The sequence below is a fragment of the Trachypithecus francoisi genome, unplaced genomic scaffold (assembly GCF_009764315.1).
Source record: "Trachypithecus francoisi isolate TF-2019V2 unplaced genomic scaffold, Tfra_2.0 Lachesis_group4, whole genome shotgun sequence".
Lineage (NCBI taxonomy): Eukaryota > Metazoa > Chordata > Mammalia > Primates > Cercopithecidae > Trachypithecus > Trachypithecus francoisi.
The window spans coordinates 150361060-150377912 of record NW_022681469.1 but is presented as its reverse complement, the minus strand read 5'-3'; the positions used below and the strand labels follow the sequence as shown (position 1 = coordinate 150377912).

General features: G+C 41.3%; 1 protein-coding gene across 1 annotated transcript in view; it reads left to right on the top strand.

The window, feature by feature from the left end:
- Positions 1 to 4107: 4107 nt before the first annotated feature.
- The window catches only part of SEPTIN14 (septin 14), a 59004-nt gene continuing 46258 nt past the window's right edge, over positions 4108 to 16853 (top strand). The window contains exons 1-4 of the mRNA XM_033192146.1: positions 4108 to 4119; positions 6596 to 6716; positions 8181 to 8376; positions 9774 to 9960. Coding sequence (XP_033048037.1) covers positions 4108 to 4119; positions 6596 to 6716; positions 8181 to 8376; positions 9774 to 9960 — 516 coding nt within the window. The remainder of the gene's footprint in view (positions 4120 to 6595; positions 6717 to 8180; positions 8377 to 9773; positions 9961 to 16853) is intronic.

Here is a 16853-nt window from a genome sequence, read left to right as displayed (position 1 = left end):
TTATTTGATTTTTATATATGATGAGAGATAGGAGTCTGTTTTCATTATTTTACATATGGATATCCAATTTTCCCAGAACCATTTATTGAAGAGATTCTTCTTTCCCCACTGTATACTCTTGGCACCTTTGTCAAAAGTGAGTTCACTGTACATGTCTGAATTTATTTCTGGGTTCTGTATTCTGTTCCATTTGTCTATATGTTTGTTTTCATGACAGTACCATGCTGTTTTGGTTACTGTAGTTCTGTATTATAATTTGAAGTCAAGTAATGTGATTCCTTCAGTGTACCCAGAATACTCGGCATTGCTTTGAATATTCTGTGTCCTTTGTGGGTACATGTAAATTTTAGGATTATTTTTTCTATTTCTTTCTTTCTTTTTTTTTTTTGAGACAGAGTCTCGCTCTGTTGCCAAGTTTGGTGTGCAGTGGCACGATCTCGGCTCACTGCAGGCTCTGCCTCCCAGGCTCACGCCATTCTCCATTCTCCTGCCTCAGCCTCCCAAGTAGCTGGGACTAAAGGCACCTGCCACCATGCCCAGCTAATTTTTTTGTATTTTTAGTAGAGATGGGGTTTCACCATGTTAGCCAGGATGATCTCGATCTCCTGACCTCATGATCTGCCTGCCTTGGCCTCCCAAAGTGCTGGGATTACAGACATGAGCCCCTGCTCCCGGCCTATTTTTTTCTATTTCTGTGGAGAATGTCACTGGTATTTTGATAGGCATTGAGTTAGATATGTAGATCGCTTTCAGTGGTATGAACATTTTAACGATATTGATTCTTTCAGTCCATAAACATGGAATATCTTTTCATTTTTTTGTATCCTCTTCAATTTCTTGTATCAATATTTTATAGTTTATCATTTATGGATTTTTGAGTGCTGAACTAACCTTGTGTTTCTAGAATAAATGTCAATTGTTTTAATATATAATCTTTTTTATATACAAGTGAATTGATTCGGTAATGTTTTGTTAAGATTAAACAAAAAAAAACTCCGTGCAGTATGATTTCTTCTAAATGAAATTCTAGAAGAAGTAAAACTATAGCAACTGAAAACAGATGAGAGGTTGCCAGGACTGAGGGATGAGGGTTATGAATTGACTGAATAGGGATAAGAGGGAAAGCTTTAGGGATGTCAGAAATGTTCTATATGGTGATCATGATGGTGATTACATTACTATACACATTCATTAAAATTCATCAAACGGTGCACATAAAGTTGGTGATTTTATTATATACAAATTATTCCTCAATAAAGCTAGCTAAGTAACATATACAGAATTTTAGTAGAAAAAAGCAAGTTGCAGAGTTTCACTCTTGTAGCCCAGGCTGGCGTGCAATGGCGCGATCTTGGCTCACTGCAACCTCTGCTTCCCAGATTCAAGCAATTCTCCTGTCTTAGCCTCCCAAGTACCTGGGGTTACAGGCCTCTGCCACCATGCCTGGCTAATTTTTTTTTGTATTTTTAGTACAGACCAGGTTTCACCACACTGGCCAGGCTGGTCTTGAACTCCTGACCTCTGGTGATCTGCCTACCTCGGCCTCCCAAATTGCTGGGATTACAGGTGTGAGCCACTGTACCCGGCCATGTATGTGTTTTTAAAATTTAATACCTCTATATTTGTGTATATAAAAGTATTTTTTAATGTCTAAAATCACAAAAATCATAAAAATAGGGAAAAGAGGAAGGAGATAGGATGTGGGGAATAGTCAAATGGAATATTATCTTTCATTTCAATATTTCAGTTGTTAAGAAAAATTTATTTGCATACTCACTAGTTGTACAATTAAAATTAAATTTAATTATGGTAGTAAAAAAGAATTTTTGCAGTTATGCACATGACAGAAATTAATGTATAATTTTCTCTTTTTGTGATATCTTTGCCAGGTGTTTTTTCTTCGTTTGTTTTTCTGAGATGGAGTCTCACTCTGTCGCCCAGGCTGGAGTGCATGGTGTAATCTCGGCTCACTGCAACCTCTGCCTCCTGGGTTCAAGGGATTCTCCTGCCTTAGCCTCCCAAGTAGCCGGGATTACAGGCACGTGCCACCATGCCTGGCTAATTTTTTGTATTTAGTAGAGATGGGGGGGTTTCACCATGTTTGTCAGGCTGGTCTCGAACTCCTGACCTCAGGTGATCCACACGCCTCGACCTCGCAAAGTGCTAGGATACAGGCGTGAGCCACTGCGCCTGGCTTGTCAGGTGTTTATATTGCCATTATATCTGGTTTCATAAAATACATTGGAAAAAATTCACCCCCTTCTGTTTTGTAGAGAGTTTGTGTGAATTTTTCTTTAACTGCTTGTTGATAGAATTCAATAGTAGTTTCTTTTTTTTTTTTTTTTGAGACAGAGTCTTGCTCTGTCACCCAGGCTGGAGTGCAGTGGTGCGATCTCAGCTCACTGCAAGCTCCACCTCCCGGGTTCATGTCGTTCTCCTGCCTCAGCCTCCTGAGTAGCTGGGACTACAGGCGCCCGCCACCACGCTTGGCTAATTTTTTTGTATTTTCAGTAGAGACGGGATTTCACCGTGTTAGCCAGGATGGTCTCGATCTCCTGACCTCGTGAGCCGCCCGCCTCGGCCTCCCAAAGTGCTGGAATTACAGGCTTGAGCTACCGCGCCCGGCCAGGGCCTGAAGATTTCTTTGTGGAAAGGTTTTTGACTATAATTTCTTCAATAGATATATGACTCTTTAGATTTCCTATTTCCCATTGTGTCATTTTTATAATTTTTTTCCAATGAAATTTATTTATTTTCAAGTTTGTTGGCAAAAGAGTTATTTCAAATTTATTGGCAAAATGTGTTCATAAATGTGTTTATAGTAGTCTATTATAATTTTGTTATCTGTGTGGTCTATAGTAATGTTCTCTCGTTTCTGCTATGAGCAATTTGTGTTTTGGGTGTTTTTTTGTTTGATTTTTGTTTTTTGAGATGGAGTCTTGCTCTGTTGCCCAGACTGGAGTACAGTGGTGTGATCTCGGCTCACCACAACCTCTGCCTCCTGGGTTCAAGCGATTCTCCCACCTCAGCCTCCCGAGTAGCTGGTATTACTGGCTCATGCCACCATGCCCAGTTAATTTTTGTATTTTTAGTAGAGAGGGGGTTTTTCTATGTTGGTCATGCTGGTCTTGAACTCCTGACCTCAGGTGATCTCCCTACCTCGGCCTCCCAAAGTGCTGGGATTACAGGCGGGAGCCACTGTGCCCGGCTGTTTTGGGTGTTTTTATTAGTCCAGCTAGGTGTTTATCAATCTTATCAATCTTTTCAAAACAGCAAATTTTTGCTTATTTAATTTTCTCTAAGACCTATTTCCTGTTTCTTTGCTTTCTGCTTTTATTTATTTATTTTTGAGATGTAATCTCCCTCTGTCACCCAGGCTGGAGTACAGTGGTCCAATTTCAGTTCACTGCAACCTCTGCCTCCCTGGCTCAAGGGATTCGCCTGCCTCAGCCTCCCGAGTAGTTGGGATTACAGGCTCCCACCACCATGCCCAGCTCATTTTTGTATATTTAGTAGAGACAGGGTTTCACTATGTTGGCCAGGCTGGTCTCGAACTCCTAACCTCAAGTGATCCACTTGCCTCGGCCTCTCAAAATGCTGGGATTTCAGGCATGAGCCAATGCGCCCGGCCATGCTTTCTGCTTTTATCTTAATTTTATAATTTTTGTTTTTCTCCTGGGATTTTTGTCTTTTTACTCATTGTGTATGCACACTTTCCTTTATGTCTCTGCACGTTTATAATAGCTGTTTTAAAATCTCTGTTAGTAGATTGGGCCCAGTGGCTCACACCTGTAATCCCAGCCCTTTGGAGGCTAAGGCAGGAGGATTGTTTGAGCTCAGGAGTTCAAGACCAACCCGAGCAACATGGTGTGACCCCGTCTCTACCGAAAATACAAAAATTAGCCAGGTGCAGTGGATCACACCTGTAATCCCAGCACTTTGGAAGGCCCAGGCAGGTGGATCCCCTAAGGTCAGGAGTTCAAGACCAGCCTGGCCAACGTGGTGAAACCTCTTCTCTACAAAAAATACAAAGATTGGCTGGGCATGGTCACGCATGCTTATAGTCCCAGCTTTTCGGGAGGCTGGAGAATTGCTTGAGCCCGGGTGATGGAGGTTGCAGTGAGTCGAGATCTCAGCTTACTGCAACCTCTGCCTCCCAGGCCGGTTAGCATATTCTTGTTTTATAAAGGTACAAAATAAATGTAGACAATATCTACTGAGCTAATTGTTGATGCTTCTACCTTAACATCTTTCCTACTGATTTATAATTCCTTTATTCTCACATATACTAAAATATTTTAAAGCTTGTTAATTTAGATAAAAAGGCATTTTGTATTCCTCATAAAATAGTGTTAAGAACTGTGAAGTATGCTGAGCTGTCATTGCAAAGTGGTATTTAATGTGTTTTTAGGTGTGGAGGGGGTTGTATAATTCCCATTTTTAAAATAAAAGTGCTTAGAAATAAAAAGTGAATTATCTTTTAACCTTTAAAAATGATCGATTGGGCTGGGCGCGGTGGCTTAAGCCTGTAATCCCAGCACTTTGGGAGGCCGAGATGGGCGGATCACGAGGTCAGGAAATCGAGACCATCCTGGCTAACACAGTGAAACCCCGTCTCTACTAAAAAATAAAATAAAATAAAAAAACTAGCCGGGCGAGATGGCGGGCGCCTGTAGTCCCAGCTACTCGGGAGGCTGAGGCAGGAGAATGGCGTGAACCCGGGAGGCGGAGCTTGCAGTGAACCGAGATCGCGCCACTGGACTCCAGCCTGGGCGACAGAGCGAGACTCCGTCTCAAAAAAAAAAAAAAAAAAGGCCGGGCGCGGTGGCTCAAGCCTGTAATCCCAGCACTTTGGGAGGCCGAGACGGGCGAATCACGAGGTCAGGAGATCGAGACCATCCTGGCTCACACGGTGAAACCCTGTCTCTACTAAAAAATACAAAAAAAAAAAAAACTAGCCGGGCGAGGTGGCGGGCACCTGTAGTCCTAGCTACTCGGGAGGCTGAGGCAGGAGAATGGCGTGAACCCGGGAGGCGGAGCTTGCAGTGAGCTGAGATCCGGCCACTGCACTCCAGCCCAGGCGACAGGGTGAGACTCCGTCTCAAAAACAAAACAAAACAAAACAAAAAAAGATCGGTTGGTAACTTTGTGTATAATACTGATGGGTTTCTAATTTTCTGGAATGGGGTTATTAGTAGTAGATTTCTTTGATATAACACGAGTCCTCAGAGGGTATATAACAAATTTGAAGTATACATCATTTGATTTTTTAAAAATTTCAGATTGATTTTGGTTTCCTCACATATGTAGAGGATCTCCAGCTTACAATCATTCAACTTAAATTGTTGACTCTATGATAGTGCCGTTTTTCACTTTATTTAATAAATTACATGAGATATTCAATACTTTATTATAACATAAGCTTTGCGTTAATTGATTTTGCCCAATTGTAGGCTAATGTAAGTGTTCTGAGCGTGTTTAAGGCAGACAAGGCTGAGCTATAATGTTCAGCTTTGTTACGTGTATTAAATGGTGTTTTGACTTACAATATGTTCAATTTAGGAGGGGTTTCTTGGGACATAGCCTCATCATAAGTTGAGAAGCATCTGGATTAACGTGTGGGATTTTCTCACTATATTAACACACTGCAGCAGAATGAAGGATGTTAAAGTTTTTTTCTTTTTTCTTATGGAAGAAAGAATTTATTATATTAGAGTAATTCATTAGAGTTTCTTGTAGTATTTCCTTAATTCCCTATTTTATTTATTTATTTATTTGTTTATTGAGACAGAGTTTCACTCTTTCACCCAGGCTGGAATGCAGTGGTATGCTCGTGCCTCACTGCAACCTCCGCCTCTTGGGTTGAAGTGATTCTCCTGCCTCAGCCTCCCGAGTAGCTGGGATTACAAGCATGTACCACCATGCGTGGCTAATTTTGTATTTTTAGTAGAGATTGGGTTTCACAATGTTGGCTAGGCTGGTCTTGAACTACTGACCTCGTGATCCTCCTGCCTTGGCCTCCCAAAGTGCTGGGATTACAGGCATGAGCCACTGTACCTGTCCCCTATTTCTTTTAAAATTTAGAAACAGAGCCTCTTTGAGTGTGCTGAGAGATAGATTCACTTTATTTATAGCACTTTGGGAGGCCGAGACGGGCGGATCACGAGGTCAGGAGATCGAGACCATCCTGGCTAATACGGTGAAACCCCGTCTCTACTAAAAATACAAAAACTAGCCGGGCGAGGTGGCGGGCGCCTGTAGTCCCAGCTACTTGGGAGGCTGAGGCAGGAGAATGGCGGAAACCCAGGAGGCGGAGCTTGCAGTGAGCTGAGATCTGGCCACTGCACTCCAGTCCAGGCGACAGAGTGAGACTCCGCCTCAAAAAAAAAAAAAAAAAAAAAAAAAAAAATAGCCAAATCTATGTGTTTGAACACACACTTCTATATTCACAAATTTACCTAATATGTTTGCATCTTGTCTGAGGTATGATAATCAAATGATAATCAATTCTAACTTCTTTGATGTACTATAATAATTTTCCTTTCAAATGACTTCATTTTCTAACACAAAACTCTAAATTTTTGTTTTATTTAAGCAAAAAGAAAATAATATTCGTTGTTTAACTACGATTGGACATTTTGGTTTTGAATGTTTGCCCAATCAGTTGGTGAACAGATCTATCCGACAAGGATTCACTTTTAATATTCTCTGTGTGGGTAAGTGTCAGACACCTCATTTGAACTATTCCTTCATTTTTCCCAATGTTCACTTCAACTTATCTTAAGCAGTGTAACATTGATGCTATTAATTCAAATATATCTTCATGTTTACAGTGATTCTCATCTTAGCCATATTATGTAATCCTTTTATTTTTTGAGACAGGTTCTCACTCTGTTGCCCAGGCTGAAGTGCAGTGGTGTGATTGTGGCTCACTGTAGCCTCAGCTGCCTGGGCTCAAGCAATCCACCCACCTCAGCTTCCCAAAGTGCTGGGATTACAGGCATAAACACCACACTGGACCTGTAATGATTGTTAAAAATTGGGACATTCCTGTGCTCTTAAAAGTCTGATGTAGCTTAGTATGTACTTTCTTTCTCCATCATGTTAATGAGTGAGAGAACCAGGTCTAGCATGTATACTTTCAAGGCCATCCCAGTCTTTGAAGTATTTGAAACCCTTTATTTATTTTTAAAATTAATGTTATTCTTAATTGAAAAATCATAGTTATTTACATGTATGGATACAATGTGAGGTTTTGATAAATGTTTACAATGTGGAATGATTCAATCAAGTGAATTAACATATCTATTACCCGGTTTACCTATCTTTTTTTATGATGAGACATTTGAAATTAACTCTCTTGATTATTTTGAAATATATAATACATTGACTATAGTCACTCTGCTGTCCAGTAGATCTCAAAACTTCTTTCTCCTCTCTGTTTGAAACTGTTAGTTTGCTAAAGATGATGGCCTCTAGCTCCATCCATGTTCCTGCAAAGGACATGATCTCATTCTTTTTCATAGCTGTGTAGTATTCCATGGTGTATATGTACCACATTTTCTTTATCCAGTCTATCATTGATGGGCATTTGAGTTGATTCCATGTCTTTGCTACTGTGAATAGTGCTGCAATGAGCTCTGTTGGTATGCTAAGGATGATGGCCTCCAGCTCCATCCATGCTACTGCAAAGGACATATCTCTTTCTTTTTTATGGCTGAGAATATGTGCCATGTTCTCACTTATAAGTGGGAGCGAAATGATGAGAACACGTGGGCACAAAAAGGGGAATAACAGACACTAGTGTCTACTTAAGGGTGGAGGTTTGGAGGAGGGAGAGGATCAGATAAAATAACTATTGGGTACCATGCTTAGTACCTGGGTGATGAAATAATCTGTACAACAAACCCTCGTGACATGTGCTTACCTATATAACAAACCTGCACGTGTACCCCTGAACCTAAAATAAAAGTTAAAAAAAAAAAAGAAACTTTGTACCCTTTGACCAACAACTCCACCTTTCCTTTCTCCCTGCTCCCGCAGCCTCTGGTAACCGGTATTCTACTCTCTATTTCTATGAGTTCAACGTTCTAAGATTTTAAAAAACTACTGTAGGAATTCAAAGTGTTGCTTCTCAGCCCCTTTATACCCCTATGACAGTGAATCTATGCCTATTACAGGGGAAACTGGAATTGGAAAATCAACACTGATTGACACATTGTTTAATACTAACTTGAAAGACAACAAATCCTCACATTTTTACTCAAATGTTGGACTTCAAATACAGACATATGAACTTCAGGAAAGCAATGTTCAGTTGAAATTGACTGTTGTGGAGACAGTGGGGTATGGTGATCAAATAGACAAAGAAGCCAGGTTAGTGTTTTCTTATTTAAATTAAAAAAGATTTTCTTATTTCAAAAAATTCGACTTCCTTTGCCATAGACTAATTTGTGTAAGTAATACCCTTTCGTCCAGATTTTATTGTTTTCCTAAGTAATGTTCTTTTCTTACAAGATTAATATTTTTGTATGTAATTGATTTTCTTACAAGATTTTTATTTAACCAGTTATAGCAAAAAATTTTAAATACAGCTTCTATTAGTTTTAGCTTATTTCCTTATTTCTTTATTTAACTTTATTTGTACAAATTTTCCGTAGAGGTTGTACTAATTATATTCCCACCAACAGTGTCTAAGGGTTCCCATTTCTCTGTATCCTTGCCAAATTATATTATTTATTAATTATTATTATTATTTTTTGAGACAGTTTTTCATTCCATCACCTAGGCTGGAGTGCAGTGGCACAAGCTCAGCTCACTGCAGCTTCGACCTCCCAGGCTCAAGTGGTCCTTCCACCTCAGCCTCTTGAGTAACTGGGACTACAGGCACATGCCACCATGCCTGGTTAATTTCAAAAATTGTTTGTATAGATGGGGTCTTGCTATGTTGCCCAGGCTGGTGTCAAACTCCTGGCCTCAAGTGATCCTCCTACCTTGGCCTTCCAAAGTGCTGGGATTACAGACATGAGCCATTCTACTTGGCCTGTTATTTTTTATCTTTTTTTTTTTGAGACAGAGTCTTGCTCTGTCGCCCAGGCTAGAGTGCAGTAACACAATCTCAGCTCACTGCAAGCTCAGTCTCCTGGGTCCTCACCATTCTCCTGCCTCAGCTTCCCAAGTACCTGGGACTACAGGCGCCCACCACCAGGCCTGGATAATTTTTGTATTTTTAGCAGAGACGAGGTTTCACCATGTTAGCCAGGATGGTCTTGAACTCCTAACCTCATGATCCACCTGCCTTGGCCTCCCAAAGTGCTGGGATTATAGGCGTGGGCCACCGTGCCCAGCCATTTTTTATCTTTTTAACAATAGCCTTTCTGACTGAGGTAAGATGATATCTCATTGTGGTTTTACTTTGTATTTTGGTGTTCTGAAAAATGTCTATTCATGTCCTTTTCCCACTTTTTTAATGGGATTATTTGTTCTTCTTGTTACTGCTGTTTAGTTGCTTGCATTCTTTTTATATTCTGGATACTAGTCCCCTGTCGGATGCACCCAGCTTTCCTCTATATTTACATTTTACATAATCATAGAGTAAAGCATGAACCTAATTATTGGTTTGGAATTAATATCTTTGTATGGACATGTTATGAACTTTTTAAAATCACTATAGCAAACTGCTTACATACATGTTAACTGTTCATTAAGTCGTCAAAAAGCAGGCATTAGATTTTATAAGTCTGTTATGCTAAATGTATAAATTATTTTTTTAGCTACCAACCAATAGTTGACTACATAGATGCCCAATTTGAGGCCTATCTTCAAGAAGAACTGAAGATTAAACGTTCCTTGTTTGAGTACCATGATTCTCGCATCCATGTGTGTCTTTACTTCATTTCACCTACAGGACATTCCCTGAAGTCTCTTGATCTATTAACAATGAAGAACCTTGACAGTAAGGTATGTTTGGTAAATCCACCAAGCTTTCTTTTCTTTTTCTTTTTCTTTTTCTTTCTTTTTTTTTTTTGTATTTGAGACAGGGTCTTGCTTTGTCACTCAGGCTAGAGTGCAGTGGTGTCATCATAGCTCACTGCAGCCTCAACCTCCTGGACTCAAGCAATCTTCCCACCTTAGCCATCTGAGTAACTGGGACTACAGGAATGTGCTACCAAGATCGGCTAATTTTTGTATTTTTTGTAGAGACGGGGTTTCACTATGTTGCTCAGGCTGAACTTGAACTTCTGGCTTAAGTGATCTACCCACCTCGCCCTCCCAGAGTGTTGGGATTATAGGCGTGAGTCATTGTTCCTGGTCCCAACCTTTCACCATGTAATATTAATTTCGAGATAATAACACATCTTGAAGGCACATGCATGCAAGTGTAGTTACCTATCTTTAGGTGATTTCATCATTATGCAAACATCATAGAGTGTACCTACACATGCCTAGATGATCTAGTCTACTACACACCTAGACGATAGTCTTTGATGGTATGGCTTACTGCTCCTAGGCTACAAACCTGGACAGCATGGTACTGTACGGAATACTGTAGAATTATAATACCATGGTAAGTATCTGTGTATCTATTTTATTTCATTTTATTTTGAGACGGAGTCTTACTCTCTCCAAGGCTGGAGTGCAGTGGCACCATCTCGGCTCACTGCAACCTCCGCCTCCCGGGTTCAAGTGATTCTCCGGCCTCAGACTCCCAAGTAGCTGGGACTACAGGCCTGACAGGCCTGTGCCACCATGCCTGGCTAATTTTTTTTTTTTTTTTGATGGAGTTTCATTCTTGTCACCCAGGCTGGAGTGCAATGGTGTGATCTGGGCTCACTGCAACCTCCACCTCCTGGGTTCAAGCAATTCTCCTGCCTCAGCCTCCCAAGTAGCTGAAATAACAGGCATGCGCCACCATGCCCAGCTAATTTTGCATTTTGAGTAGAGACGGGGTTTCTCCATGTTGGTCAAGCTGGTCTCGAACTCCCGACCTCAGGTGATCCACCCACCTCAGCCTCTCAAAATGTTGGGATTACAGGCGTGAGCCACTGTGCCCAGCCTAATTTTTGTATTTTTAATAGAGACGGAGTCTTGCCATGTTGGCCAAGCTGGTCTTGAACTCCTGACCTCAAGTGATCTGCCTGCCTCAGCCTCCCAAAGTGCGAACCACCATGCCTGGCCTTGTCTGTGTATCTAAACATAAAAAAAGTACAGTATTAGACAAATAATAGACACTGGGCCCTTTATAAGGGGGAAGGGTGGGAAGAGGTTGAGATTTGAAAAATTACCTATTGGGTACAATGCTCACTATTTGGGTGATGGGCACACTAGAGGTCAAAACCTCACTAATATTCAATATATCTAAGTAACAAACCTGCACATATATCCCCTGAATCCAGAAATTAAATAAATAGATCTATAAATAGCTGGGCACAGAGGCTCACGCCTATAATGCCAGCACTTTGGGAGGCTGAGGTGGGCGGATTACCTGAGGTCAGGAGTTCAAGACCAGCCTGGCCAACATGACGAAACCCTGTCTCTACTAAAAATACAAAAAATTAGTTGGGTGTTGTAGCAGGGGCCTGTAATCCCAGCTACTCGCGAGGCCGAGGCGGGAGAATCGCTTGAACCAGGGAGGCGGAGATCGCAGTGAGCTGAGATTAAGCCACTGCACTCCAGCCTGGGTGACAGAGCAAGACTCAGTAAATAAATAAATAAATAAATACATGTATAAATAAATGAATAAATAGTAAATAACAACAACAACAACAACAAAAAGCAAAGGTATAGTATTATAATATTACAGGATCACCATCATATATGTGGCCCATCATTTACTGAAATGCCATTATGTGGTGCATGACTGTACCTGTTATTTTATAATATATATCATAATTATTTTTTTCTGTTAATATTTAAGGCATTTGCATTAGAGTGTTAGGGCTGGGATAGCAAAATGCCATAGACTGGGTAGTTTAAACAATGAAAATGTATTTTCCCACAGTCTTGGAGGATGGAAGTCCAAGATCAACGTGTCAGAAGATGTGCTTTCTTCTGAAATCTCTGTCCTCGTCTGGCAGATGACCACCTTATCTCTGTGTTCTCACATGGTGTTTCTCCTGGTGTCTCCTGGGTGTACACATTTTATCTTTTTTTTTGGACGAAGTTTAGCTTTTATTGCCCAGGCTGGAGTATAGTGGCGTGATCTCAGCTCACTATAACCTCCGCCTCCTGGGTTCAAGCAGTTCTCCTATCTTAGCCTCCTGAGTAGTTGAATTACAGGTGCCCACCACCACATCCAGTTAATTTTTTTTTTTTTTAAGACAGAGTCTCACACTGTCACCCAGGCTGGAGTGCAGTGGTGCCATCTCGGCTCACTGCAAGCTCTGCCTCCTGGGTTCACGCCATTGTCCTGCCTCAGCCTCCCAAGTAGCTGGGACTACAGGCGCCTGCCACCACGCCCGGCTAATTTTTTGTATTTTTAGTGGAGACAGGGTTTCACTGTGTTAGCCAGGATGGTCTCAATCTCCTGACCTCGTAAATTCACCCGCCTAGGCCTCCCAAAGTGGTGGGATTTCAGGCGTGAGCCACCGCACCCGGCCAGTTTTTTGTATTTTTAGCAGAGATGGGTTTCACCATGTTGGCCAGGCTGGTCTTGAACTCCTGACCTCAGGTGATCTGCCCACCTCGGCCTCCCAAAGTGTTGGGATTACAGGCGTGAGCCACTGTGCCCGGCCTCACATTTTATCTTCTTACAAGGGTGCCAGTCAGTTTGGATTGGGCCCACTGTAACAGTCTCACTTTTTTTTTTTTTGCCCAGGCTGGAGTGCAATGGCGTGATCTTGGCTCACTGCAACCTCCATCTCCCAGGTTCAAGTGATTCTCCTGCCTCAGCCTCCTGAGTAGCTGGGATTACAGGCGTGTACCACCACACCCAGCTAATTTTTGTATTTTTAATAGAGACGAGGTTTCATCGTGTTGGCCAGGATGGTCTTGAACTCCTAATCTCAGGTGATCTGCCCACCTCGACCTCCCAAAGTGCTGGGATTACAGGAGTAAGCCATCATCCCCGACCTAGTCTCACTTTTTAATCACCTCTTTGAAGGCTTTATCTCAGTTAAGGTCACATTCTGAGGTACTGGGGGTTAGGGCATCAACATATAAATTTTTTGGTTGCTGGGGGAGACAATTCACATTTGATAGATTTCAATCTTGACTTACCTCCCAGATCATGGCCATTTGCCTATAGAGTAGCACCCTTGGGGGTAAATTCCAAGATCCCCAGTAGATGCCTGAAAGCATGCATGGTACAGAGCCCAATATATACTACGTTTTTTTCTATGCATACATACCTATGGTAAAGTTTTATTTATAAATGAGATGCAGTTCTCTTTTATTATTAGTTACTATTGTTAGTTTCTTAGATGCAGACTGGAGTTAACAATAGTTACGAATAATAAAATAGAACAATTATAACAATACACTGTACTAAAAGTTATGTGAATGTTGTCTGTGTCTCTCAAAATATCCTTTTTTTTCCCCCCCGAGACAGAGTTTTGCTCTTGTTGCCCAGACTGGAGTGCAGTGACGCGATCTCAGCTCATTGCAACCTCTGCCTCTTGGGTTCAAGTGATTCTCCTGCCTCAGCCTCCTGAGTAGCTGGGATTACAGGCGCCTGCTACCACGCCCGGCTAATTTTTTGTACTTTTAGTAGAGATGAGGTTTCACCATGTTGGGCAGGCTGGTCTCAAACTCCTGACCTCAGGTGATCCACCTGCCTCGGCCTCCCAGAGTGCTGGGATTACAAGTGTGAGCCACTGTGCCTGGCCTCAGAATATCTTATTATACTGTGCTCATTCTTCTTATGACAATGTGAGATAATACAATGCCCACACATTGAGATAAAATGAGGTGAACAGTGAGATAATTCATATCCAGGGTGAGATGGAGTGGGTCAACATGACATTCCGTCACAGTATTTAGAATGGCATGCAATTTAAAACTTGTACATTGTGTATTTCTAGAATTTTTCATTTAATATTTTTGGATTGCTGTTGATTATGGGAAATTGTGGAAAGTGCAACTGGGCTGGGCTCTGTGGCTCATGCCTGTAATCTCAGCACTTTGGGAGGCAAAGGCAGGAGGATCACTTGAGCTTAGGAGTTCAAGACCAGCCTGGGCAATGTAGTGAGACCCCATCTCTACAAAAAAATACAAAAATTAGCCAGGCATGGTGGTTTGGACCTGTGGGATCACTGGAGCCCAGGAGTTCGAGGCTGCTGTGAGCCAAGATCATGTCACTGCAATTCCAGCCTGGGCAATAGAGCAAGTCCCTGTTGAAAGAAAAGAGAGAGAGAGAGAGAAGGAGAGAGAGAGAAAGGAAGGAAGGAAGGGAGAGAGGGAGGGAGGGAAGGAAGAAAAGGAAGGAAGGAAAAAAGAAGAAGGAAAGGAAAAGAAGGAAGAAAAAGAAACTGTGGAAAAAGGGGAATGCCTGTATTTTAAAAATAAAATGTACTATATGATACTATAAAATAATCCCACTGATGTTTGACTAGTACCACCGACGGTGTGAAACAGAAAGCTTTTGTGATCCTGGTTACAGATTGTATCAGAGGATTCAGAATATAAGAGCCTGCAGGCAGCTACTGCTTATTATATAGAAACAGCTAAGAAAAGCATAATTCTTTCCAGCAAACACCTGGGACACCTGAGGACTTCCTTTCAATAGGCTGCTTAAGCCCCATGGCTTCAGCAAAATCTCAAAATCGATATGAGACTCTGTTCATTTGATTAATTTTTCTAATTATTCAGCAGTTTTTTGTAGTTTAGTTTTATTGTACAGAAAATCAGTCCATTGAATGTTTATGAAACCCATAACATGCAATGTAGATTTATCTGTACAGAAGGAATTTTAATTTTTGTATATATAAAGGTCACAGGACTCGTCAGTGGAAGCAGCTTTTGAATATTTGCTTTATCACTTGCTAGGTGTCTGTGACCTTGGAAAAAATGTCTAGCGCTTCCTGTGATTAAAAGCATGGAGTGGACCAGGAGCCATGCCTCATGCCTGTAATTCCAACACTTTGGGAGGCCGAGGCGGGCAGATCACCTGAGGTCAGGAGTTTGAGAACAGCCTGACCAACACGGTGAAACCCCGTCTCTACTAAAAAATACAAAATTAGCTGGACGTGGTGACATATGCCTGTAATCCCAGCTACTTGGGAGGCTGAGGCAGGATAACTGCTTGAACCCTCAGGTAGAGGCTGCAGTGAGCCGGGATGGCGCCATTGCACTCCAACCTGGGCAACAAGACTGAAACTCCATCTCAAAATAAAATTAAAAAAAAAAAAAAAAAAAAAGCATGGGCAGTGGGTTCAAGCTACCTGCTTTCACAAACCTGATCCTATTACTTGCTCACTGTGTGGCTTTGGGAAAATTATGATGCCTCAATTTCTTTCTCTGTAATATTCATGCAACTGTTCCATAAGTATAAAATTATTTTTCATAAAAAATTTAGAAGGGCCAGACATGGTGGCTCACCCCTGTAATCCCAGCACTTTGGGAGGCTGAAGAGGCAGGATTGCCTGAGCCTGGAAGTTCAAGACCAGCTTGAACAACATAGTGAGACCTTGTCTCTACAAAAAATACAAAAAAATAGCCAGGCATGGCAGTATGTGCCTGTAGTTCTAGTTCTCAGGAGGCTGAGGTGGGAGGATCGCTTCAGCCGGGAGGTTGAGGCTGCAGTGAGCCGTGATCATGCCACCGCATTGCAGACAGGGCCCCTCTCTCTCTCTCCAAAAAAAAAAAAAGTTAAAAGTATATCCTCTTTTTTAAAAATAGAAGGCCAATATACATATAACGGAAATTGTTACATTATCAGATTCTTTTCTGCACTCAGCCCTAACAAAACATGCTGTCTTCAACTTTATTTAGTTGAAGAAAAAGTTCTAAGTTGGGTTCCCTTTATCCGAGGAGTCTCAACTTTTACTATGTATTGTTCAAACTGAAAAGAGACTTTGTACTTAATCTCAGATGTCATTAAGTAGTTGAAATAAGTTAGATTTCTAGTTAAATTAAGAGCTGCTTCAAGTTTTTAATTATTAGTACATTCAATAGTCAGGAATACACACTTTTGTTGTTGTTGTTGTTGTTGTTGAGAGGGAGTTTTGCTCTTGTTGCCCAGGCTGGAGTGCAATGGTGCGATCTTGGCTCACTGCAACCTCTGCCTCCTGGGTTCAAGTGATTCTCCTGCCTCAGCCTCCCGAGTAGCTGGGATTACAGACATGAGCCACCATGCCCAGCTAATTTTGTATTTTTAGTAGAGACGGGGTTTCTCCATGTTGGTCAGGTTGGTCTTGAACTCCCGGCCCCAGGTGATCTGCCATCCTTGGCCTCCCAAAGTGCTGGGATTACAGGCATGAGCCACGATGCCCAACCTGTCCACATCTTAAAAAAATGTGCTTTGAGCCATCTAAAACAAAAGCAGTCTGCCTAAAATTTATATTCATGTATTTCTACTATATTACAGATATTGATTTTGTGGAGCTATAATTTAATAAGATATTTTAAAGTGATAAAACATTTTATAATTTTGTATATTGTTATTTCCTAAAAAGTTTAGTTATTTAAGTGCAAATGCAAAAGACAGGAATCATCATATTGAAGCACTAGGAAAAAACTTTGTAGGTAAAAATTCAACCTCAAATATGCAAATATTTAACTTCCAATGTGAAAATAACGTCTTTTTACAAAAGAAAAATGAACATATTTGTTTGCAAGGTGTTCTTATACACACACACACACACACACACACACACACGGCCTTTAGAATATGGTAACCAGGCCACGTGTGGTGG